General features: G+C 37.0%; 2 protein-coding genes across 4 annotated transcripts; both read right to left on the reverse strand.

The window, feature by feature from the left end:
• Positions 1 to 6,568: 6,568 nt before the first annotated feature.
• On the reverse strand, positions 6,569 to 10,679 carry LOC111947375 (regulator of G-protein signaling 21-like). 2 transcript variants are annotated; one of them, XM_023954377.1, is made up of 5 exons: positions 9,917 to 10,679; positions 9,616 to 9,666; positions 9,238 to 9,299; positions 8,940 to 9,106; positions 6,569 to 8,842 (listed from the first exon to the last, which is right to left on the reverse strand). In XM_023954377.1, the coding sequence occupies exons 1-5, from the start codon at positions 9,994 to 9,996 to the stop codon at positions 8,654 to 8,656; spliced, it is 549 nt and encodes a 182-aa protein (XP_023810145.1). In that variant the 5' UTR covers positions 9,997 to 10,679; the 3' UTR covers positions 6,569 to 8,653. The 2 variants fall into 2 exon arrangements, with proteins under 2 accessions (XP_023810145.1, XP_023810144.1); XM_023954376.1 differs by having other exon boundaries at positions 9,238 to 9,302; positions 9,917 to 10,673.
• Positions 10,680 to 13,916: 3,237 nt separating this feature from the next.
• Positions 13,917 to 17,647, reverse strand: LOC101155676 (regulator of G-protein signaling 21). Of its 2 annotated transcripts, none has more exons than XM_020702535.2 (5): positions 17,495 to 17,647; positions 17,323 to 17,388; positions 16,980 to 17,035; positions 16,708 to 16,874; positions 13,917 to 15,382 (listed from the first exon to the last, which is right to left on the reverse strand). In XM_020702535.2, the coding sequence occupies exons 1-5, from the start codon at positions 17,560 to 17,562 to the stop codon at positions 15,197 to 15,199; spliced, it is 543 nt and encodes a 180-aa protein (XP_020558194.1). In that variant the 5' UTR covers positions 17,563 to 17,647; the 3' UTR covers positions 13,917 to 15,196. The 2 variants fall into 2 exon arrangements, with proteins under 2 accessions (XP_020558194.1, XP_004068152.1); XM_004068104.4 differs by having other exon boundaries at positions 17,323 to 17,415; positions 17,495 to 17,646.
• Positions 17,648 to 26,697: the final 9,050 nt, after the last annotated feature.

Genomic DNA, 26,697 nt, shown 5'->3' on the forward strand with positions numbered 1-26,697 from the left:
AATGGGTAAGAATGAGTTTTTGGTGTGCTCTGAGACATGAACACTTGCTTGATGAGGCAACTATGGACGTTCTTTCCCATTGTGAGTCATTTTCCTTATCATTCGCCACACTAGGCCAAAGCTTGGAGGTACAATAACTTGTGCACAATTCTTTTGTTTATTGTTTTCAAATATAAAGGCAATTATGAGCAGTTTTAACTATGAAATTAATATGCAGTGATCCCTTGTTTATCACAGGGGATTTCGTTATTAAAACAACCTTCGATAGATGAAATCCATAAATTAGGATTACAGTCGTTTTAAGGCTGTAACATCTCCTCAATAGAAACATTAAACGCTTTTCTAAGACAGAAAAAAAGGCCTCTATCATAGAATGAAAACAGAGATCAAATCACGATCAAAGCTTTATGTAACTCTGGCAAGCTAAACAAATGCCACTGACGGGATTGATTGACAAGGTTTACAGCCAATCAGGGTGCAGAACACAGTAGCCTGTAAAAAAGAAAAGCATGCAAAACTAGAAAATCAAGAAAACAGCGAGTCCGCAAAAGGTGGACCTTAATATACCAGGGCAACATGGTTAAGGCCAAATGAAAAAAAATAAAATAAAAAAAAAAGCTCTCCTGAAGCTTTACAAGAATGTATGAAAATAAATGAAAAAGAAAATCAAGTCTCTAACTATCAGGAAGGTTTATGCAACTTTTTATAGCATCATCCGAGCATCCCTTACTACTGAAGCGTCCCACAGATGTTAACGCCGTTCTGCCCTTCTCAAGCAGCATGTGATGATTTGTTACAATAAGTAAGACTGAAAGAAATATTGTGCTTGACTATAGAAATTATTTGCAATCCATTTTCTATGCCATCTTCATTTAATTTAGTCACAGAGTTGCTGAATCCTGACCAGCTACTGTCAGGCAAAGGTGGAGTACACCTAGGGCAGTTTCCCATTCCATCGCAGGGCATAAATTATGTGTTTAAGCTAAAATAACTCTAACTTTAGAGCTGCACAGTAGAGATGAAAACTCCAAAGACTGTTCCTCAGAGCAGTATCTTTGTTAATTTCCACATCTTTTTTCTACATCTTTACTTGGCCTTTCTCTCTAGGTAAGTGTTCCAAGTGCTGCAGTTTTGTTGCAGAAAAAAAAAAAAAGAGTAAGATTTCAATTTTCTCTTCCTGCATCTGCATCATGCATCATGCAAATTTTCTCTATTTTTGGAGATATTTGAAACCTTAACCTTGAGACTTTTTGTCTATATTTAGCACATGCAGTATGTTTCTGTAGAGGTACGACAGTCCATGTATTCTCCCCCCCCCCGGCAAAGATCAAAACAGAGGCTGATAACTTTTGAACAAGACTAAGCAAGCTTTAGGGTCGGTGATTTTAATTCTCCTTTTATTAATTTTTTTTAGAGAAATGCATTTGCCTTGTTTATTTATCTTGTTGCCAACACTGTGATCTGTGTGAGACATTTTTAACTACAACATAGTTAATATTTGCATGGCAGTTATGAATAGAAAATTACCTTTATTTGCATTTGTTTTCATGTCGAAGGAAATGAGCAAAATTTGCGGTACATATGGGCGGAAACTTGGCAACACCAATGGAAAAAACACGTGGATTTTCCATGCAAGCTTTGTCAAAGCTGTTTCTGTTCTCAGACCCATTCGACATCAAGGCACTGTAACATTTTTACTTTCTCTGTTTCTCCCTTAATCATTCTTTCTGTTTTGCTGTTTATTCTAGGAACTGCAGTTGTGTTCGTGACGAGGGCCGCACGTGCATGATGAGCTAAAACTGTAACATTATAAATTTCAACTATGCACATCTCTTTGTGTACACCAGATGACAATTAACATAAATAACTGTCACGTTTACCAGAAGCAATCCTCAAAACTCACCTTCCTGCACAAGATAACAAATAGGACAGAAACATTAGGGTGCAGTTAGAATCTTATGGATTTTGTTGCAGTTGCCATAAATAAAGACTTTATACACACATCTTTGCACTGCTCCAGCTTCCAAAAAACGTCCCCCCCCTTGAGCAAGCCTGTGTTTGTCTGCTTTCATGATAAGTGGCTGACGTAGATTGGAACGGTGCCAAATCAAACTTTATCCAAAGATGTTTTTTTTTTTAAGTCAAGTATACAATTAACACAGGACCAGTTTGATCAAGTACAGACCTCCACAGCGGTACTTACAAGCAGGGTCTTGCACATCCCACACAAACCCTGCACCTTTGTGTTAAAACATGCATGCACATTTCCCCTTGGATATGAAAAGAACTACTCTTGCTTTACAGCCCTGGCTTTGCAGGCATGCTTCCCTGTTTGTTTGCATTTCCAAAGTTAGCTTCTGGTTGCTTTTTATTTGGATACACTTACCTTTTAAAAAGTTAGTGTACCCAGGTACACTTAAGTTGTAATTCCACTTAAGGGGCCCCATTTGCATTTGGTTAGTACTTTAACCCTTTAACTTCTGCACTTAAGCTCCAGTGTTGACATTCTTTGAAATGTTTTTAATCTTCAACAAAATTAACATTTCAGCAGATTTTGAAGGGAAGATAAGAGGCATTTGCAACGTTAAATGACAATATTTAACCTTTTTTTCTTTTTTACCAAGAGTATCTGCCACGTTTTTAGTTTCTTTGCTTTTGTTTTTGAGTTCACTTCCTGTTTTATTTTGAAAAGTTCCTGTTTTGTATCTTGGTTTCGAGTTTTACTATGGTCCCCATCTGTCCTGATTGTGTTCACCTGTGTCTCATTTGTTTGTATTTGAGTCTTGTCTTTCGCTTCCTCCTGTGCTGCTCCATAGCTTAATGTCCCCTGTTTCCAGTGAGTCTAATATTTCGAGTTTGCCTGCTTTCTGCAGTGGCTTTGTTTTGTAGTTTTTGGTTTATGTTATTAAAAGCCCTTGTTCCCTGGAACCTTCTGCCTCCTCATCCTCTCTGCGCCTGGGTGCTCCCCCCATTCCTCACTGTAACAGTATCAGTTGAGAACAAATTCTCATTTACAATGATGACCTAGCAAGAAGGTCCAGCAAAAGTAAAACCAGGAAAACAAAAAGACAAATAGAACAATACACATTAATCCATGACAAACACACAGAATCAAACAAAAATAACACAAGACATAACCACATGTTGTTAAAAAAACTGCGTAAAATTGAAGCCTCCCTGTATTACATATTCATAGTTAAATTTATTTCTGTTAGCTACAAGGATTGAACTCTAAATAACTGTTGCTAGGGAAAAACTGGACAAACAACTTTGACGTTGCAAAGTAAAAACAACACCACATAATTATTAGTCCAACACTTGGAAAAGCAATCTAAATGTTGTCATGACCCATCATGTTCATAGAGGCCACTATTTAGACTTAAAAGGTGATTTCCAGGCCATTCTTTTACTGTTTATAAGAGGCTTGCAGTTGTGGATGGGCTACAAAACGAACATCCGGAACCAATGACTGTAGAGATGGGGATACGGGACAGGCAGCTTGTTTTTTTTTTTAATTTTTTTCTATTAAATCTACAACTTAATTTTTATCTGGCGCATACTATACTAATCAGTTACATTGTTCAGTTTTACTGTAACATAAACAGCAGTATGAGGCTGAGAACAAACAAGCAGTATTCTCATAAACTCTGTTTTTACAAGGTTTTTCTTTTATATAGCCAAGCAAAGAAATTCTCATTTCTCTCAATGCCTGATTTCTCAAGAAACTGGAAGTTCAGGGCTTCCTGTTTGCAAAACCGCCTGTTTCACTTGTGTATCAAAAGATGTCAGAGTGTGACATAGATAACAGAAAACTACCAACAGTCTGACAAAATAGCGGTGTTGGGGAGGAAGTTCTTTACTGTTCTGGCACATTAAAAAATGGGTCATGAAAAAAAACAAAACGTAATTTTTTAAATATCTATTGGGTTTATGAAGTAAGATAAATCCTAGTTAAGAAGTCTAAAGGTGTATTCAGACTGGAAGAATTTGGTAATCTTAAAATGAACTAGAGTTTGTTTCCCCTGCTAAACCGGAACAAATTTTCAGTCCAAAACCGCTCTCGAACCCATCTTTCGGGGTGATCTTGGTTTGTTTCCAATCGGAATGAGCTTCGATTAACTCTGAGATTTCTGAGTCTGAAAACAATCCGTCCTCAGAGCAGAACAACTGGACCAAAATGGCCACCGTAGCCAGTTGTCACGTGATATAAACAGATTTGGAATGAAGGAACCAATAAGGCGTGGAAAAATGTAAAGCAACCATTTTTGTGTTATCAGACAGAAAAAGGGTCCAACTGTTTACTTGTTAAAACATTTTATCTCAACACCACTGAAAATGCTTCTTACAGGCTTTTCTGTGTCTCGTTATGTGATGCCATCCCAAAAGCTACCTTGTCGTACCTTAACAGAATTCTCAAAAATAATGCTATAACACTGCATTGCTGTGACCCAGCAACTCATTGAAATGTGATTGGATGAACGCAGGCTAATACAACTTTTAATGTGATTTACATTATTTCTCACATTTCCTGACAATCTATATGTCATAAACAGTTGTTTTCAGTGAACCGCCTCGTAACATAAAAGTAGCAGTAAAAAGTGTTGTAGCTGACGTTGATAAAGGCGTATAAGATTGGTCCGTGAAATAGAAAGTTTGAATACGTGAACCTTCCCAACAAAGATTGCAAAGCACAGGATTTCCACAATTTCTGCCTCTAGTTGCTTTCCCCGCTATCGTAATTCCTGGCCGATGACTAAAGAGATCTTTGGTCACTTGGTTTTGTTTACAAGCTTTGGTTCGAAACAGGATAGTCCGCTGGACGGCAGTCTGAATAGAGACCAAACGCAAGGTTCAGGACTCGATCCAGACCAAATGATTTTTCCAGTCTGAATACATCCTTAAAATACAGATGCCATGATTCTACTTCAAGAAAAGTGACCTGAACGAATGAGAGCTTTTTAGCGACAAGGAAATGTCTAGTTTGAAGTTTGACACTGGATCCACAACACACTTTGTTTGCTTAAAAAAATCCACATTGCTTGTTTGAAAGTAATGTGGCTTTCAGCTTCAGGCTTTTAGCTAAACTCTAAAGAACTAAGACTGAGCTAAACCACAAAATCATAGTCAGGTGGGGAAGGTTAATTACTTGCTAATGAACTCTGGTGCAGGGGACTTCAGTGTGAATGCACCAAAGACCAAAGAACAGGTAGAAATCTGTCCTGAAGAGCCATAAATGAAACCCTTAACACTGAATCTCTAAAAGTGTTTGGTGCAAGGCCTTTCAAATGGGTAATATACTATTTTTTTGCAAAACTACTGTATTTTTTTAACTATAAGTTGCTTTGAAGTATAATTCGCAGCCGCCACAAAACGCATAATAAAAATGGGAAAAAAAGTCATGTGTAAGTCACTTTGGAAAGTAGTTTCACTTTTGAGAGAAAAGTATGACACTTCTGAACAAAGCTACCAAACCGAGCATAATGCTGCGTCCATACTAAATGCAATTAACATTTACGTCCACTACCTCCTTTTTAACGTGTCAAAATTTGATGCTCAATGCTTGTCCAAAAATGAGTTTATGAACTAGATGAACCAATCGCGTGTGGGAGGAACTTCCGTCAAATTTTGTTGCCTCATCGCTACAAGGACGCATTGACTGTACATCTCATTTACAATGCACAGAAGACATGATGATACTGAGATATAAGGTTCGTTTGTTTAGAAGAGCTCTACAAAATCATAGGTAATCACATTTCCAAGAATGAGTTCAGGAGATCATTCAGTGTGTTTTTATCTTTTTTTTTTTTTGGTGAGGTTCAACATCTAGAGTAAGAGCCGTGTCTGGATGACGGCGCTATTAGTGCTACTTCTGTATCTCTTTAACCCAGTTTGATGAGTTGCCGTCCCGCATTAGTGTAAGGAAGGAAAAACAAAAACAGGAACAATAATGTCTCGATGTAAATAAGAAAAATATCATAAAGATCTGTAAGAGAATGATTGCGTTCTCCTCTGATTGTTTTTGATGGCGCTTCTTCTTTTGTGTTGCTGTCAGTAGTAAATACTGAAAACAGACATCTACAGTGACCTCTAGTGGTTGTTAGTGGGAGTGAAATAGCTAAAGGGCACCCAGTTGTTAGTGGGAAAATAACAAATATATGAGACATTTCTTTTTTTAAAATCACATAGACGTTGCTTGCTCCTGAGTCAAAATGGCCAATCTACACAAAAAAAAGACTTATATTATGAAAAATACGCTAATCAGTTTTTGTTTCTTTTTGATTTTTTCCACTCCCTGATTGGAAGTACTGTGTGTATTTCTTGAAATACCGGTACTACCCCCTAATGAGTAGCTGTTGTAACTTTTGGGATTTCTCTAGACTGTTTTTGTTTTTACTGTTTGGTTTGCTCCTGAAAAGGCAGTAAAAACAAGGCAAACCAAATGAAGGAGTAACATTAATCAGTATCATCCTGATCCCAAACGAGTGGGACCAAACTCAAGGTGAAGGGAGCCATCAGGGCAAACAACCGCACTTCTGTGGACAGCAACAACAAAAGTAAGTCTACTTACTTTTGAGGAGATTATTAAAATAATTTAATGTCATTCAAATTTATTACATCTTTCTACAACAAACTGTACTCATTGTGTGACAATTTACAATAAATAACACAAAACTCAAATTTAACTTAACTCCTTAACAAGAACAAACATTCAAACCATGTGCTTTAGAAAAAAGTACTCTCAGGAAACTTAAGGAATTTTAACATCCTGTCATGCTATGTGAAACATCCTATTTCTATCATTACGCAACCCAAATGTGTTATCACGCAGAACTCTTTCACACTGCAGTGCTGTGGTTTAGAAATCAGTTGGTAGTCAGCCTCTTTGACAAATTCAACTCAACATCAGCAGCTTCTAATTGGAAAATTCAGTGTTTCAGTAGTGCAGCTAGTTTAAAAAAAATGTTGTACTCATTCCAATTTTCAACTGCAACTATTAGATGTTAAACATGCATCATCATGTTCAGTTTAGACAAAAATGTATATTTACATGCATTTGATTCTACAATCCTAAGGTTGATTAAGGGAAAAAAAAGTATCTTTTAACGTGCATCCTCCATTTCTTATAGATTTTCTTTTAAACTTAGTGGTGTCATTATTATCGTTGGGCCAGCTCATTTGCAACAGCTTATATTTGAATGCCAACATTAAATTTGTCTCTTATTTACGCTGGAGTTTTAGGGATATAAAAAAAAAAGTAAAATTTACGAGATTAAAGTGGAAGTGAGAATATACAGTTCAGCAGCAAGTGAACGCCGTGCGTCAGCAGAGCAGACCAACTTAACTTAGTTGAACGGGTAAGCTGAATGTTTATTGATAATGTTAAAAATGTTTGGAAGCTCATTTGTTTGATTTACGATTTATTAATGTTTTATTTGCTTGCAGGATTTCTGCAGCCCGGTAATGCAGCCATCGGAATACCCTGCAGCTGTCCACTTCAATCCTTTCTTCCTCCAGGAAAGACAAGATCTCAGACAGAAGTCTGTGTGACGCTTCTGTCTGAGGAAGCATCACTTTTTGGCATTTCAACGTTCTTATGCTAATATAACAGACTATTTTCCTTTATCTTTGTTGTTTTATGTTGAAATGAAACGTTTCATCTTGAGGAGGGGACATAAGGAACACTGTTTTCCTTCCGCTTTGGTGTTTCTTGTGAGCATGACATGACATAAGGTGACAAATGCACTTCTGGGTATGTGAATGAAAAGGGCATACTAAATTATCGGTCCTCGAAACATGTTTCTGACCTCTTTATTTCACAAATGAAACTCCGCTTTACCGACACTAAACCCCATAAAGCTGGCTACACTATCAACAATTTGATTTGAGTTGCCAAAAGGTTCAGAATTTATTTGTTTTTGAAACCTATCCCTGAAATAAAGTTCTACAAAATGCTCCACATTTTTCATCTTCAAGCAAAGCTCTGATAAACGGACAACTTTTTTCTCGTTAATTTATGACCTTTTTCTTGTGATTTAACAGTTATGTTTTTTTTCTCGTAAATTTACAACTTTAAAGTCCTAATTAAAAAAAAAAAGTTGTTTTTAAACTGGCCCAAAACTCTGTCCTACTTATTCATACATACACACTGCGAAAAAAATAAAATAAAAAAATCTGGCTTTGCATCTTACATCCTCTGTTTTTTTTTTTTTTTTATCTGCAGAGGAAACACCTCTGAGTAAAAGGCCAAAGGGGGGGTCCATTGAAAGTTTTGCTTACACAGCTCTACAGTCAGAGCAGAAGTGCACCATCCTGCTGATTCATTCAGTGTCCGAGACCTTCCGTTTCACAAATGTCTCATCCTGTGCAGACACTGCCTACAAGGCCGCTAACGCGCTGACTGCGTCCTGCTTCCTGCTTCCTGCTTCTGCACACTCCCCAGGTGTGTGGCTTGCTTTTGGACGGGGTGGTGGTGGTGGTGGTGGTAGTGAGGCGCAAGGCCAATGTTTGTGCTCAAGTGCTGCAGTGGCTAACCCTCCCTGCCCTCCCACCCCCACCTCCTCTTCCCTCTCTCTTGTCAGTTCTTCCTCTTGAAGGAGCTCAGACATTCCAGTTATAGGTTTTACGTCCTTTCTCTCTCCTCCTGACTGCACTTTCATCCATTTGTGGTGTCAGCAGCGAGGCTTTCCAAGAGACCTCTATAAATGTCCGAGCGGAGAAACCGTGGGTACGAGTCTCTTTCCATCAGCCCATAAACTATCTTCTGAGCTTCGTCAAAGCACTGCGTAGTGGGAGTCTTGACGTTCCTTTTGATCTGCTCTCGAGTGTGATAGTCAATGTTGATCTGCAATGAGACACACAGATAGGAATGAAGGGATTTAAGCCAAGAGTAAAAGATGTGAAATTTTACATCTTGGCTTTTTTCTCTGTGCTTGACTTACCTCTTTAGGTGACTCTGCTTTGATAAACTGCTCATAAATCTTCTTGGCCTTTGAGGACATTCGGTATGAAGACCTACTTTTCTTGTAGTCCTCACAGGTGAGCCAGAATTCAATATTCTCATCACTGTGTTCAGATTTGAGAAAGTTATGAAAGGTAGCCAGTCCATCTGGGGAAAGAACAAAAACAGAACCCTTTTTTATCCCTATTCAGCTTTTTATAAACCACTTATTTTGTTTAAACTCAAACTCAATTTCATGTTTGAACAGTCTTTTCATTCTCAGGAGTAAAAAAACCTACATTTAGACTCAAGCAGCCTTTCCAGTGACTGTGACCATTGTTGGGTATCGTCTAAACTTAGCCTGCTGGGAGAGAATGTAAGTTGGATTAGTCAACAAGAATCCAATTTGTGAAAAAAAAAAAAAAAAAAAAAAGAAAAATCAAGAGGGACGCAGATGAAAACTGTTCAGAACCTCATCACAGATTGTATTGCTTATCAAATTCAGACAAAAATGTTCAACCCTGAGATGTGGTACTGTGCGTGCATACTTTGCCAAAGCAAACATTATGTCTCTAGATGATTTGAATCTTTTCATGATGCCATAGATGGAAATGATTGGAGACGGCTGGCTATTTTAAAACTGAAATGTATGCAAAACAGTCCATAAGCACGTTTACCTCGACGTTTGGGAAAACATGCACTGGAGTCGGCATATAAAGTTCTTTCCCCTGTGGAGAAATGAAGTAGAGAGAATGAAAAAAAAGTTTGCTGGGATTCAATTACACAATAATACATTTGTCAGTCCTTGCAATGTAAGTAATTAAAAAAGGGAAGCCATTTGAAATGCTCAATATCTGAGTTTTAGGAAGGTGTCATGAACCTTTCATTGATTTGTTTATAGTTTTCTTAAAAATCTACTAAAGAAACAATCACCAAGCACAAATTCAAATTGGAAACATCAGTTAAAAGTTCACTCACATGTTCCTGTTCCTTGTACTGTTTTCTCTGTCCATGATGAAGTCCTGTCTCTTGAGCGGTTCCTCGATTAAGCTGGTCATTGTTTTGTCAGCTCCAGAGTTTCAGCTTCTCCGTCTTGAACATGCTGCGACTAAGAAGCACTCCGAAAGACCCCCCCACCTCCTCCTCCTCTGTTGCGTTTTATACAGAGGTTTCCTGTCGCAATTTACAGAGGCTGCTGTGATGCATCAGCAGCTCAAGACAGACCAAAGAGGAAGCACTCCTTCCCCCTCCTTGGCTTGAATCTCCTCTCCTCCAACTTCACAGTTCGAAGCAACACATGTGTGGCTCCCTCCTCTTGATGCCTCTCTCCCTATTATCTCTCCTCACTTCTTTTCCTTTTCCCTCTCTGTACGCGTCTGATTCCCCCTCCTTACTCAACTGACCAAACAAACAACAGGCTCAAAGCGGACTGTGTTCCCATTATTTTAAGTCGTGCTGCCTGGATGCAAATGAAAGTAACAGAGATAGGCAAATTGTGACCTTCTCACGTGCGTTGTAGCTCTCCCACTGCATGAGACTGAATATGTTTGCCGTTTTGCCAGCTATTTATTTCAAAAAGAAAGAAAATGGAGAATTAGTCGAAACTAAACCACAGCCACATATGAGGAAGAGGAAATAGCAAAATATTGCAACAGAAAAGCTGAGTGAGTGGGGTGGCAGGAAGTCAGGCAGACTGACACGGCTTTCATGACCCGTCTCCTGTGTGAAAATAGTGTTTAAACTTCAATGTGAGCCGAGGCTTGACCAAAACTCAAGTAGTGTACAGAAGAAATTCATTAACGTTAAAAAAAATGGTCATCACTCATTAGAAATGTCACTAAATTAATTCAAAGACTCAAGAGACAAAACTCGAGATTTTGTTTTATTTTTATTAAAAGGAGTAAAAAAAAGTCAATGAAAAGGAAACTGAAAGTTGATTTCTAAATGCTTTCTTTAGATGGGGACTTTCCTAGAAATGAAAGGGGTTGATACGTATCAATTTTAAGAGTTAAAAGTAACACTGCTGCCAATGTCAGCAGACTCACATTTTCGCTGGAGCAAAGCCTCTTTACATCTGAGCCTGTTCGTTGTTAAAGGGACTGGGAACTGACAGGGGTGAGGACAAACAACTTGGGTCGACCAGACATCGAAAAGCCCTCAGAGAACTTGCAGTAAACTGGACAGGGCCTTGGCAGGAAATTTTGGATGACATGAATCCAGTAAAGAAATGTTGACCTCCTTTTGTTTCATGAACACCACAGATTAAGAATCGCTTCCAGGTATTTTTCATGGTGTTTCAGAGTTTTTGCCCAAAGCTCAAACAGACATGAAAATGTTTCAAGTTTGTCAGGAATTCAAGAGTTTTTTTAGTTTTGAAGATGGCAGTTCTTGGAGTTTGCATGTCTCTTTACAAGTCCACATTAGGCTTAATTTCTTATTGAGGCAGTTCATATTAAAGCTTTGTCTTTCTCAAATAAAACCCTTGTATAGTCATAACAGCTGCAACTCGAGTCCAAGTCAAGCGCTTAAGTCCTCATCTCAAGAACAAAGATCAAAACTGCTGATCTTAAATCGATGTTGGAATGCTTGACACTCAACAACCAACCAAGGGGGTTGAGAACCACCAAATGGTTCCCGAGCATGGCTGTGTCTGCAGCTCACCGCTCCCCCAGGGGATGGGTCTAATGAGGAGAACAAATTTCACACACCTAGGTGTGTGTGACAGATAGTGGGACTTTAACTTTAACTTTGAATCTTTTTGTGTTGTTTTGCTTAAGCAGTCGGTCCTGAGTGACTGCTAACTTGAATTGAAAAGCATTAAAAAAGATCAAATTAGTTATCTGTAAATAAAGTTGCTGTATTTTTTTTTGCCCAAGTATTTTTAAAATAAGTTTTGCAGATGAATATACGTACCTTCATTAATTACAGTTAAAGCTGCTCTAAATATTGTATGAAAATAATATAATTTGAACTTCAGTACAACACCTTTTGACTTTAGGTAGATGAGACTTTCTCATAGTTAAAGGCAAAATTACTAGTGCATTACTGTGTATAATTTAAATATTTTAAAGCTGATAATAAACAGCATTTGGTCAGTGCTTTGCTTGTTCCAGTTTGTTGTGAATAAATTTGAGCATTTATAGTCTGAGGTGTAAAAGTCTGATTTAAATGTGTTTCACACTCAGCCTTCAGACTAATGATTTCTTTGAAGTGACATGGTTGAATGTGTATTTATTTTTATTTTTGAAAAAAAACACACAAAAAAAACATGCTTTTACATACTGCTTTCTTGACCAAACTGGTCCTCTAGCTTGGGATCATTGAAATCCATATTTAGCCCAAAAATGGTTGAAGGAACTGAAGCGTAATAAAAGTTATAATCTATAGGAGGGATTTCATTAAATATCTTTGAATACACATTGGGCATCAGATTTCCCCATCAAGTGTTTAACTGTTTTGTGTCACTGTCACTTCCTTCAAGCAACCATGGTAACAGTGCTGTGCAGTGAGAAACAGTGACAGATTGTGTGTGAAGTATAGTACACCATGTGATGAGGACGATGTGAGACCTTCTTGATTTATCGAGAACAACCCCTGACACCTAAGTTTACTCAGAGTTATTGACGTATTATTTTGAAATGAATTGTGGTTTTCTTAATAGAAGATGATAAGAAAATTGTTTCATCCTGCAGTTCATGTGCTTCTCATCCACAGGTGATATACTGTACATAATCTCATTCATTCACAATACTTCTTTCGCAAGAAAATTTCTCCAAAAAAACTGTTAAATCTGGTTGGATTTTAGGTTAAGTTGATTGATCATTGTACCCCTACATGTATGAGTTGCAGGATTTAGCTATCAAGTCAATGGGATTGTTTATGTTTCAAATATTTATAATCCATTCTCAAAATATTCACACAGTTGTTAAAAGAGACTAACATTTTTGGGGGATTTGTCCTAAACTGTTTCAGAAATGTAAAACACTTTGATTTATGAAAAGCACACCCTGTTATATTATAGCTAACAAACTCAAAAATAATCAAGTGAAATTTGACATGGGGAACAATTGTCTGCCCAAAATTGTGTGCAAAATTGCACAAAATGTAACAGATTTTAATTAATTCCTACAAAAAAGAAACTCAAATGGCAGATTTAATTAGAATCAATTACATGAATACAAGTGACTCATGAGTGGCTGAATAGCAATACTGTGTCTAGGCTTTATAAAATGTGATGTATGTTTCAAGTGTCACCACTCTCCAGAGTGAATCCTCTTTCACAGAGATGTGCAATTGTCTGGTCTGATATTAGTGCATCACAAGTCACATGCACAACTAATCCATTTATTACACAGCTAAGTGGAATAGCTGTGCAATAAATGGACTAGTATGAGGGTAGAGTAGTCTTTTTTGTGCTGTGCTAAACTTGCCTTAAATTGATTATAATATTGTTAGTGTTGTTTACTTTCTGAATATGTGGCTGAATGACACTTTCTGGAATTTTGTTGTGCATGTAACATGTCACAATGATGATAAAGTCTGTTCTATTCTATTTTAATAAATCAACCTAATATCATTCTCAGAATTGGCAATTCACAAGAGATTACTTTTTTGTAAGGGGAAAAAAAGTTTGTATTTTGAGGTGTTTTACTAAAAAAAACATGGTCCTTTGCAAAGGTATCTGTTCCTTCCCTGTCTGCATTGGGTGAGATTATTCCCCTAACAAGGAGACTTGTTCAGGCAGTTACGCTTCAGGTTGTCTGATGACTGTGCTGTCTGTCAAGTTTTGGAGCTGTTTTTAGCTGCCTAAGTACTCCTTTTTAAGGCAGAGTTTTTAGGAACAAGGGGCATTTACAGAACAAAGTGGGTTCAAAGGTCACTGACGAGTTGGTTTTTTTTCAAGGGTGGCAAATCTTGTTGATTATACACAAAGTCAGCTGTGCACCTAATTAGATCAGACATGTGACCAAAAACAGTATCAGTTTAATGAGCGAGCAGTGGAAACTTTGCTTTATTTGATCTTGACTCATACCCCGTGTTCACCAGTCAGACAAATGTTAAGTGCTGAAAATAGCAAAAAAATATTAAAAAGTTGTGACATCACCAAATACAAGAAATTATTTTGAGTAAATCTTCCATTGAAAGGTCAAGAAACACGGAAAATCCAACTTCTCCGAGATGGAGTGATAATATTACTCCATAAAGCATTCATTTGCAGCTTTATCATTAAAGCTTTATCTCTACTAGAACAACCATCTTCAAGCAACAAACTACATATTGCATTCCGACAAAAAAAAATAAAAAAACACTTGCATTTTACGTCCTAAATATCTTTCTTGAAAAACTTCCCTTCTTAATCCTTATTATGTACATTTTTTGTAAATTTTACCTGCATGTGAAAGCATTGACTGATTACCATTTGCTCCTAAAGCCACATTTCAACCCTTGTGCTATCTTAGATGACCCCACCCTTACATTGACGTGTTCTCCCTACCATGACAAAGGTGGATAAAAGTGGAAAGATTTCATTTAAACCATGGACACCAGTGAGGTTCACAAATCATTGAAGAAAAAAGGTTCAGCGCACTGTCTAGTGGGTCTAGATGACCCAACTCCCTATGGTAAAGTGCCTAGGATAGTACTGTAATACTGTTTATAATACACTGTTTATAATATATTGCTTGAAAATATTTCTTATGGCAAGCATCCACTTTCAATGAAAAGTCAATGTAAACGTCTTGGGCTTCCGTTTTCAAAACTCTCGCATTCACGTGGGGCTATGCATGTTTTAAGTCCGTTCTTGGGCTCTACATACAAAATATGTATCCATTTAACGCGCTTTTAAATTTAAACCAGTTGAACTTTGACCAATTGTGGACTCGGATTTGATGGTGAAGTATGGATGGTCTTCTTTTCTTTTTAGAGAAGTACCAACCATTTGTAAAAGCATCATGAAGGAGAAATTAATGATTACAATTTGTACACGGCAAGAATTATATGACACCAAGTCTTTTATGTATCAGAATAAAAGAAAAAGTCTGGAGCAAGATTCACAAGATTTGCACCGCTTCAACCTTTTCCACAAAGCCTCTGAATACATGCGCTAGTATCTGGTAGGAATAATCCAGTCTGAACACTAAAAGCCTCTGCAAAAACTGCGTTCAAGAAACCACAATCAGCACATTCTTGGACGCGCATTACATGCTTGGTGTGTATGTAGCATAATAGAAATTAAAAGCTCTCTGTTGCTTTTTGGAGCTAAATATACCATAGGGTCCTGGATTTTAAGTTCAACCTTAAGAAGGCATCTGAGCTCAGGAATCTGGGACAAGAGTCTGATTGCATTAGCAGGTAAACATGTTTCTGGGCCTCATCAAAGCAGGAACGACTCGGTTTCTCCAAAGACCTCTTGATCTTTTCCTTTACATGATGATCTACGTTGATCTAGAGGAGAAAAAGTAGGAAAGTCAAGAATAACAATTCTAAGACGAGCCTTTATCCACATTATGTAAAGGCCTGCACAAATAATTTGTAAAGTTCTTAATTTTACTGTGTTAGTGGTTAAAACACATCGCCATTAGGTTAACACCCATCAATAGCATAAAAAAAGGACTTTCCAGTGTGTAGAAGAAAAAAAAAAGATGAAGTCCTGTAGAGCAAAAGTTTGAAGCTTTGGATAATCGTGCTGCAACTTGTATAACAATCACAAATCTACATCAAAGCATACTCTGTTGGCTCATCGATCATGCCCGAGCATGGTACAGAGAATTTATAGCCCTCAACAGTTTGTTATAGGGCTTAGTTTCTGCAGAAGTTCATTAGAAATGCGGCTCTGAGGGGTAGGAGGGGCACTGGCGCTGATCAACCCCACCCCCTTTCCTTTCCCTGTTCCTGAGAAATCTCTGTTTATGCGCTCCCTCACTAGTTTACACACACACTTGGGTTATTTTTTCAATCCAACTATTGGGTTCTTCATGTTTGTATATATTTTTTGGTTACTTTTTTTGGAGAGTTATTGATCTTTTGGGTTATAGTGGTTTCATATTAACTCAAGTAATGTTTGTTTTTGTTAAAATGACCCAAGAAAAAAAAAATTTGACTTTTAAACCTTGGAGTTGGGTTGAATACAACAAAACTTGTTTTATTTTGAACTATGGAGTTTTTAGTGTGCAGTCCCTCACAACCCCAGCCTAACATTACCAGTGCAACAAAAATGGCAAGCAATATTGGAGCTATCTAATGTATACAGTTTTGAGCGATATTGAAGCTTGGATGAGGAAAATGAAGGCGTATATGGAGCAAGTCGTATGCAACTGGCTGTATGGAATGTAGCAGGGAGCTTGTGATAAGCCCAGCGCTTTTTTTATGTCACAAATAGAACATTTTTCGAACTGCATTTTTTCATCTTCTCCTGATTCATTATGATTTGAATAAAGAAAAACTCAGAAGTGCAATTTTGAGCTAGATTTTCTTAATAAATGTCCTCCAGAAAATTCCACAAGAACATGTTAAAAACACCAAAGCAATTTGTATCAGAGTGGGTCTTGGGTTTTTTCTTCAGTGATTTAGGCTTTAGATGAAAACAAATGGTGTAATCTTGGAAAAGATGAAATCCTATTTATTTGGCATGCGGATTAACATGCTATAGCATGTAGGAGGCTGACGAATCCCACAAGTTGCTTCATTGACTGGTCAAATTTCTGCTTTTGGCCCTAGTAAAAATAAGAAATGCATGCATATACTTATGGTGTGAGCTACGCCTAACTGACCTCTCTGCTGGCTGTAGGTTGGATGAATGTCTCGTAGATCTCCTTGGCTTTCCGGTGAAGGTCATCTGGAGAAGTTGTTGTTTTAAAGTCCTCACATGCAAGCCAGAACTCAATGTTCTCGTCACTGAACTCAGACTTCAGGAAGGCGCAAAAGGCTTCTAAGTACTCTAAAAGGGAATAGATGGAAATTCACGTTCATTAAAATATTACTCAATAAAAGTAGCTCACATATCATTTAACAAAGGAAAAAAATACAAGTAAACAGATCTTACTTTTATTTTTTAACACTTTTTCCAGTGACCAGTGGCGTTTATGGTCTCCATTCCAACTGTTAAAGAAGACAAAAAAGGTAGTTTTCACTCTAATTAATTACACAACATTTAACCCTTGTGCTATCTTAGATGACCCCACCCTTACATTGACGTGTTCTTCCTACCATGACAAAGGTGGATAAAGGTGGAAAGATTTCATGTAATCCATGGACACCAGTGAGGTTCACAAATCATTGAAGAAACAAGGTTCAGCACACTGTCTAGTGGTTCTAGATGACCCAACTCCCAATTGTAAAGTGCCTAGGATAGTACAAGGGTTAAAACAATTTTCATAATATCCTACCTGAACTTTGAAAGGCAGATATCTTCGTTTTTATTTGCTTTCAGGCTGTGGACCTCATTTTTTCTCCTGTTTTGGATGAGTCCTTTTTCAATCCTAAGAAACAGTCCATGTTAACTGGAAAAATTCATAAAGGAACATAAAGGACTTTCTATCAAAAATCCATCTAGCTTACCCTCTGGTCCGCTTCATCAGATCCTTCATGTCATAAAAGCGCATCTTGGAAAATAAGACTTTGGGCATTTTACCATTCCTGATTTTTCTTCTTCAAGGAGAAAAAGAGAAGAGGCTTTTGTGGTGTGAGTGAATGGGATTAATCCCCCCTGAGCTCCTTTCTTAACCTGGCAGGAAAGGTATGAGTTGCATGACGCAGAGGGCATGCTGGTGCAGGTATTTGGACAGCTGATATATAACCATAAGGCCGACTGCTATTCAGACCCTGCTGCTGTTACTGACTCTCAGCTGTAAATTTCCTCTGGGAAAGGATAATTTTAATGGATATGTTTTGATCATTTATGGGAAAACCTCTGCCATATGTATGATATCAAATGGATTGTGGTAATATATTTGAAATTAAATACCATAAGAGGGATCCATCCATCAATCAGTTTTCCCAAACCAATATGTCTCTTTCGGGTTAACAGGGTTGTCGGAGCCAGTCTCTGCTACTGTTGGGCGAAGGTGGGGTACACCCTGGACAGGTCACCAGTGTGTCAAAGAGCAAATAAGAGGGATAAATTAAACAAGTTCAAACATCAAGTGTAAACTTTGATCAAGACTTTGGGGCTGCACAAAGAGGACGTGTCCCTCTTTGTCTGTGACAGCAAATACCATTCAAAATGTCTCGAAACAATTACAGGATTTTTCTGTAATGACAGGTCTTGCATCACTGGAATGTATAAAAAAAAATTGAGATAATTTTTAAAAGAGTAACAAACATGTCAAAAACCTTATCGTTTCCTATACGGTGTAACACTCCACCCTAAATGTGTGATACAGGCTGTTCTACTATTGCATTAACTTTTTGATAGACTTTGGTTGCACCACCGTTGTATAAAATGTACTAGTTGTCATAGATAGGAGACTATTATGTCAAACTACTTTGTTGGATGATGAATTTACAACAATCTATTATCAATAAATTATTATTAATGAATTCTACATTAGTGGTGTATGCTAATAGTAACAAAGTCACTTGCTGTGGTTTTAGGTTCTTGCAATTTTGTTTTACTCCATGGTAAAAAAAAAAAGCTAGAGGAACCTAAAAAAGCCTGTCGTGTATATCACTCATTCAATTGAGTGAGTGATATTCAATAAGTCAGTTGCGGACGTCCTCTGGAGCAACTTGGGTTTCAAAGTCTTGCTAAAGAGCATTTGTTGAGGGGAAAAAATGCCAAATAAATGCATTTATTAATTCCCATATATCTAAATTTATTTCCAACTATGGAAAAAAAAACATTATTCACTTCTGTTTTTGCTTTTAAATAGTTAACTTCAGGCAATTTTGGAGCCCAAGTGGTTTGATTCATATTTGCATCAATGAGCGTCAGGGTTAACGCGCTAAAATTTCATTTGACGAACTAACACAAGATGAAGAACTGTGAATTCTTTTAAATTTCTTGAATACAGAAAAAAAAAACATCTGCAAAAAATGCCGTTATAGAACAAAACTTTAACGAATAAAAAGGGTCAAGGAACGTGCACAGCAGCTGAAACATGCACTGAGTCACATTGGAGCTGTACTTAGAGAAACAGGAAGTATGCAAGACAAACTCATGCATATTGAAACAAAAGAATTACCCCGGATACTCTGAGGACATCCTTTTTCAAGGATCTCCACCCTTAAAACCATTTTTTTTGCAATACTCACTAATTATGGAGAAATATCCACATTAATTCTGCCAACTTTCACGATAAGAAAAAACGACAGTTCCCCATGTCTGATGCCCTAATGGACATGGAAACTTTCCAACTGCAAATCCATTGACAAAGCTACACATGTCAGTGCTTTTGTGTGTGTGCTTCTCTTGTGGCTGCCCCAGGGCTCTCACTGTCTCAGGTATGCTGGTTTGTTTGTGGTCAGGATGATACTCATGGGGGGTACATTTAAACTTTCCACTCCACTCCTAGAAGAAAGGATCTGAGGTAAATGCACATGAACTCAACCCTTCAGTTACCCCACACCCTTAATATTGCATGCTTGACTACAGTCTAGTTTCACACCTCAAAGGTTAGGGGCTCACTACAGCTGCTAAGTTAAAAAATGCGATTGTAACGTTTTTCAGTGACAACAACAATGTGCTCACAGTGGCATGTAATCAATTTGGCATTTCAGGCGAGTAAAAACTAAAGACAAACTTCTTCGTCTACTTACTTTACTCAGTTCAAGTCTAGAACTCTACAAAAATGGTAAATGCCTTTGTCATTCAACACAAATAACCTTACAACTCTAACAACACTTGGAATTTCACACACGCGTCTACATCAAAAGGAGACGTAGACATATGAGAAGCAGAAAATAACTGGCCATTAGCATTCCTTACAAAGTTGCATCTATTTTTAGATTCATTACCCAGGATTCCACTGGTTGACATGACATGACTGAAGGAAGACTTGTTTTGGAGGACTGCACTGCATTTTCATACTGCCACATTTTCGTCCTCATGCAAAATTTGTGGATTTGAGTGCCCCACGAGAATCTCGCGGCACATTGTTTAAACTTGTGTTTGTCAGACCCATGTTAATTTAATATTTAGAAGTCAAATTGGACTTCCGATTTTTGACTTTTCATGTCGTCAACACAAAATTCTTTTAGAACCCGAAAAATAAAAGTAGCAGACATCAATAGTACTGTAGAGTCTGCAACCAGTCTGGTTATTAGTGGTTGATGACTATATTGATTTAAAATAAAAATTCTATGTATTTTAGGTTTTTTCTTTTAACTGTAAGCATAAACAATAAGACTGGATGAACACTTGACTTCACCAGTCTATGCTGGAGGTAAAAAGAGTGGAATGTACATTTAGTGTGCTCACCGGCACTCACAAAAATTCTAAATTATCTCAATTTTTTGCAATGTTACTGGCAACAAAAACAAAATAACAATTGAGGCCTAAGAAAGGAGCAAGCTATAGCCTTTCCTTTGTGCTGCACGGTACAGATTTTTTACATGTAATAAACATAAGAATCTTGTCTCTAAACCCGCCTAATCTCTTTTAAGGTAATGTGGTCACTGGAAACTTTCCCCACCACTGCTGAGCAAAGGTAAGTTACACCCAGTGTTTTACTCCACCGCAGGACTACACAACCACACACACTCAATTTTACACTTAGGGAAACTTTAGATCCACCGATCAAACTTTGATGCATTTTGGAAGAAAAAAAAAAAGAAGTCAGAGGGCTCAAGCATGCAAACTCAACACAGAGAGGAGCCAGTTGGGATTGAAACCAGGATCTTCTTGCTATGAGGAAAGAGTGCTCCGCAAACATAGAAATAAACATGACAGAAGCATTTAAGTATTTATTAGGGTCAGGGTTACTACAACAAACCTGATCATGAGTTATGTGTTGTTAACTACAGATTTAAAATTAAGTCAAGTATCAGATGTTCAGTTCATTAGAATAGATTTACTACCTTAAACTGTGGTTGAGACAGACAGATATAAAAAAAGAAGCATGAAGTGAAAGAACTGACACTTACATTTTACCTATAAATGTCATTGTGATTCCTAGGAATGTAATGGCCAAATAAAAATATATATATAAATGTAACTGTCTTTTCAAGAAAAAGATTAATACAACTAATTAAACATATTCTTGTCTTTAATGAATATTAAAGCAAACACATCCCTGTAAAAACCCTTACATTTTCCAATCGGAGTGAATCTGACCTTTGTTTTTGTTTTTTTACAACAGAAGTAGTAGTGTACATGCAGGCTGGCTGGTGTGTCAAGAAGCCTTTAAATCCCCATCTTACTGGTAACAAACTTTGACTGTAAACCTACTGCTTACTTGAAGTAAGAAAAAAAAAAACACTGTGGTGCTTTTTCCCTTAAACAGTGTTTTTCAAAGAATCAACGTCTGCGTATTTGCAGCATGGTTAAAATGGTGGGGATTTCCTATTGCTGTGTGTAACACCCCTCTTTGATCAATCAGATATACTCAACTACCGTTTACTTTCTTTTTTTTTTTTAGAAAAAAAAAAAAAACTATTGTGATAGCAGGATTACAAAATAAAGGAAAACGACGTAATATCCTAGAAGTTCATAATTTTCAGAATAGACTGTATTGAAGCATTCATCTTTCATGGGTTAAAACAATGTTTTACAAATTAGAGTCAACAGATTTTACTTTCACTTTTGTTTGCAGAAATGCACAAACATTTAAAAAGAAAACATAACTTGTCAGGCGTAGTTGATGTAATCAAATGCATGCCTGGCTTGCCTAGGTGTTTGTTTCTCTTTAGAACAATGGCTCTTTTTTTCTTTAAAGCCTTCCTGATAGTTTTTATGCATGTCTGAGCAAATGTCTTTCATGGCCCAGACCAAAATTACTAAGGCCTGTTTTTAGAGGTGGTTCTTAGGTAGACTGCTGTCTGTCTGAAAGTTGGCTGGTGGATAATTAAACAGTGAGTCATTGGGGTATTTCATAAGACAAAAAAAAAAAGTTCCTTTTTTCTTACCTATAGTCAAAAGAGAAATATCTAAAGTGGCGAACATAAAGTATAACTTCAACAAAGAATCATGTTGTGAGTGTGACACAAGTGTTCCTGAATGAGTTTTGTGAAATAAATATAAAACATATGCCAAAAAACAAGATAATAACCCCTGTTACATACTATGAAAGTCAAGTACAGTCACGGAATGTAAAAAGAACAAAATAAATAAAAATCAGAATTTACGCAGGTACTGTTATTTTGTATAATGGAAAAATCTATCCTTATCAAATCAAAAAAATAGTCTTGCATTTTTTGCATCTTTTTTTTTTCTTTTAATTTAATTTATTTTGAAGAGCTTCATCTTAAACTAGTTTAGACATGATTGCATGAAATATTTATGATATTGATTAACAAAGGGATTGAAACCTGCTTAACAAAGCAGTTAAATGTAACACTTTTTTTTGTAACCCTTGTCCTATCCTAGGCACTTTAACATTGGGAGTTGGGTCATATAGACCCACCAGACAGTGCTCTGAACCTTTTTTCTTCAATGATTTGTGATCTTCACTGATGTCCATGGATTACATGAAATCTTTCCACCTTTATCCACCTTTGTCTTGGTAGGGAGAACACGTCAATATAAGGGTGGGGTCATCTAAGACAGCACAAGGATTGAAATGTGGCTTTAGGAGCAAATGGTAAAACCAGTCAATGCTCTGAATTAGGGTTAGGCAATTCACTTCGGTTCACATCTTAATTTGTGATTGCTGATCCGATTCATAGTCGATATTGGTTCATTTTGAACAATCTGATTCGATCTGGTTCCCTGACCTAATATCTTTCAAGAAAATCCTTAGCCAAAAATGTAACCAGTGTGACTCAGGGCTGATTTACACATGGTCCGTCTGCGGTGCATCTCCGCTGTGTTGCATTGACACAAAAAAGTAGAAAGTTTATTAATCAATCAGAATGTTAACATCACATCCATCATGTTTGCGTCTCGTGTCCGGGTCCAGGTTTCAAAATTACGTCCGTTGTACTTTCAAGACAAAACTTTATGACATTTTATTTTATATTTAAGGGGACACGTTTATGTGATAAAGCACGTTAACATCGCAGGTAACACTGGAGTCCATTTTCGCCATGGACAACGATGAATTGTTTTCAAGACAAAACTTTAACAAAAAATTTAACTGAAAACACACATTGTTGTTTTTGCTTTAAAAAGCTTCACCTAAAAAACAAAAAAAATAGGTGTAGTCAAGGCTGTCATCAAAGAAACTATAGTCTTAAGTCCAGTCTCCTTTGATGTCTTCACAGAAATTTGGGGTTTGGTTTCCAAGTCCTCTTAAATATTATTGTACTTAAATTAAGGAGTTCTAAAATTGGTCAAATATATTAATCAAATGGAAAGACATCTTGATAAAAAGTGTTTCTTCCTGTGTCTCATTGTGAGTGTGTGTGAGTGTGTGTGTGTTGCAGAACTTTTAGCTCACGTCTGCACATATCTCCTCATAAATTCTTGGGTTCTGTGCTTACTTGTCGGGGCAGTGGGCTTCAGGTCTGATATGACAGACTTATCTTTCATCACTTCAAACAGACTCAGCTAAAGCTGGCACCATAGACTTGCAGGTATGAATCAGCTAAACAGAGTAAGAATGAAACACAAAAATGACACATCATGACACTCCTGTCATTAGAAATGATTTAGAGCATCATTGCTTTCTGTGATGTGATAGTAGTATTTTATCTACATGGGAATTTACAATTTTTCTATATTCTTTAAGGCTTTATTACTTAGTAATTAAAATCTGATATTTCAAAAAATGAAGTAACATTTTCACACTTGGACTTAGAGATCACTTGAGACTCAAGAACTTCAAGAATTCTCTTACCTTATGAAAATGTTTTGTTTTCGCTGACCTGTTAAATAATAATACAGCGTGTATCACATGTACCAGCTGGGGTGAACTTTTAATTTCTTGCCAACTTTGTCTCATCTTTTTTTTTGTACACCTTGAAATCATGTTGCATTCACTGTACCACCAATGTGTAAAAATTAAAGCAGTAAAATCCTCCCATAGCAGTTCCAGAATTTTAGTAATATGAGAAAAAAAAAGATGATTCGACACGTTATTTGTTATCTGAGTGACTGGGATAGGCTCCAGCAGCCTCGTGACACCGTATAGGACGAAACGGGTTTAGAAGATGAATGATGAATTTTCTTTGTATATTTTTGTGTTAAAGTTGTTATTTAAGAATTAAATGTAAACCAAGCATTTGTTGTTTGCCATAAATTGTATCTATTTGTTTAACATAACTCACCTGTATACTTACCTGTATACACAGGATGTGCCAAAAGCCCATTGACTGCAAAACAAGCAAGCCCAGATCATGACTCTCACTACCACGCTTGACTTGTGAAAGGACACGTTAATACTTGAAGATGAGTTTAGTGTTTTTTTTTGTTAATGATGCACCACTGTATGTTCATGAACCTTTCCGGTTAAACAAACCTGTTGGCCACACCTTTGCATTGCTTTAACAGAGTAGAAGTTTCTTTAGGGAACTTTAGCTTTTTAATGAATGAGAATATGCTTTCAAATTTGTTCAGTTTATTCCGTTTTACTGCTGGTGTTAATGTATTTCTCCTAAAAACACATAATCTTTCATATAGTATGACATCCAGATTGTACAGTTTGTACCTTAAACATTTTTTCAAACTGCTAAGCAGCTGCTGGTACAGAAATCCCAAAATCTGAAGGCCTCACGAAGAACATGTCAAACTCCTTTAAGCAGAATTCTAATCACTGTTTGTGGGCATTACTGTATTTTCATCCTTTCGTGCTGTCTGTCACTGTGGTCAACTTTTGTTGTGGTTGCAGAGAAGCCACTCCAAAGCCACAGCTCGGCAGGGTGGGGGAATTTGTGTTGCAGATGTTTCACCAAAAAACTGTGCGGAACTGAAACAGCTCTAAGAAGCTTGGGGGACGTAAAGCCCAGGCAGACAGAGGGGAAGTAAGAGCAGCAGGTTCCTAATTTGTTGTCCTTTTTTTCCCAGACAGACGTCCAGGCTTTACGCGATAAGTCCTGGTGTGGTGGATTTTATTAGATGTAACCAGAAACCCACATTTTCTTTTCCCCTCTTTTTTGTGTTTTGTTTGTTTCAATTTTGATACGTTCTTTAGAAGAATACCCTTGAGGCAATAACAAAAAAAAATCAATAAATGAAATTAAAGAAAACATTCCAAGACACTTCACATAAAAATGCCTCAAAATAAACGTAAAAAAAAAAAAAGTGCTGGACATCTATTCACATGATAATCATCCATCCATCTTCTTAACTTTCTGTTGACCTTTTATGGTCACAGGGTTGCTGGCGCCTGTCTCGGCTACCTTTGGATGAAGGCAGGGTAAACCCTGGACAGGTCACCAGTCTGTTGCAGGGCCACACATTTTTACACACACAAACACACCCAGGAGCAATTTAGAGTCACCAATTAACCTATGAAACATGTTTTTGGACTGTAGGGGGAAGCCGGAGTCCCCACACTCACGAGGAGGACAATCAAACTTTACACAGAGAGAACCCAGCTGGGACTTCAACAAGGGCCCTCTACACATTTCAAATGAAACTGTACATTAAGCAACCCCACACATTTGTCTCTACCTAGTGGTACATTACAGTACTGCAATGAGAAAAGCTGCTAAAGAGAAACTGACTTTTTTTAGGATTCGTAAACAACTGGAACCATAAACTATTATTTATTGTTTGTAAAGGTAAAAAAGGTAAACACTATATATCTGTATATTTTTTTTTCAAACTATATATATTATGTCGACTCTGCTTCCATGCAAATCACTGTTGAGCAATCCTTAGCAGCAATGGAATAAATGTGAAAATGTTAGCAGAGAGTCACATAAGTGGCAATAATCCGGACTGTGTAAAAAATGAAAATTGGTGGCCAAACAGGCATGGATGCAGTTTAGATACTTTAACATGTCTAATCAAAAAGGTTTCAGTACATTTTAAGTTTTGTACAAGTGCTTTTTTTTTTTTTATTGTCCAAAAATTGTAACATGCTGGACTAAATCAAAGTGGGTTCCACTTGTCTTCACACATCAGAGTGCTCTATTCGGCCTACTACTATTTCTTTTTAGTCTGAAAAATAGCAAGCTTTTACTGTTTGTATTTCCTCGTGTTAGTTTTCAGCACTTCTCTATTTTAGATGCCATATGCGTGCCTGTGGTTTTGTCAGTCTAGGAACCTTTTTCTAGGTGCCTTTTTGCTCTGACCATGTCAGATGAACTGCATTTTAGGCAGTATGAAATAGTTTTATTAGTAATAAAAAGGCTTTGACGAAACATTTAAATCTTCGACTACTTTTGAGTCTGACAGAGCAGGCAGAAATCTTAGCAAGAGTTTGCATGAAACTTAAACATGTCTGTTCTGTACCGTCCTTTCCAATAAACCACTAAAGCAAATTGAGTTATTGACTTTTTTATTTTTTTTTGGAGGGGGGGGTGCAAGCATGATGTACATTTTTGAAAGCCTGTTTAATTTTGTAGAAAAAAAAATGAATAAAAAAAAATAAACAACATTTTATGATGCAGTGTTTGTTTAAGCTCGATTTGTTAAGTTTTGCAAATAAGTGTGCAGTAATACAATACAATTTCTTTTTTGTTGTGATGAAAAGAACACTGATAATGTCAAAGATAAT

This window comes from Oryzias latipes, chromosome 4 (genome assembly GCF_002234675.1).
Source record: "Oryzias latipes chromosome 4, ASM223467v1".
NCBI classification, from domain to species: domain Eukaryota; kingdom Metazoa; phylum Chordata; class Actinopteri; order Beloniformes; family Adrianichthyidae; genus Oryzias; species Oryzias latipes.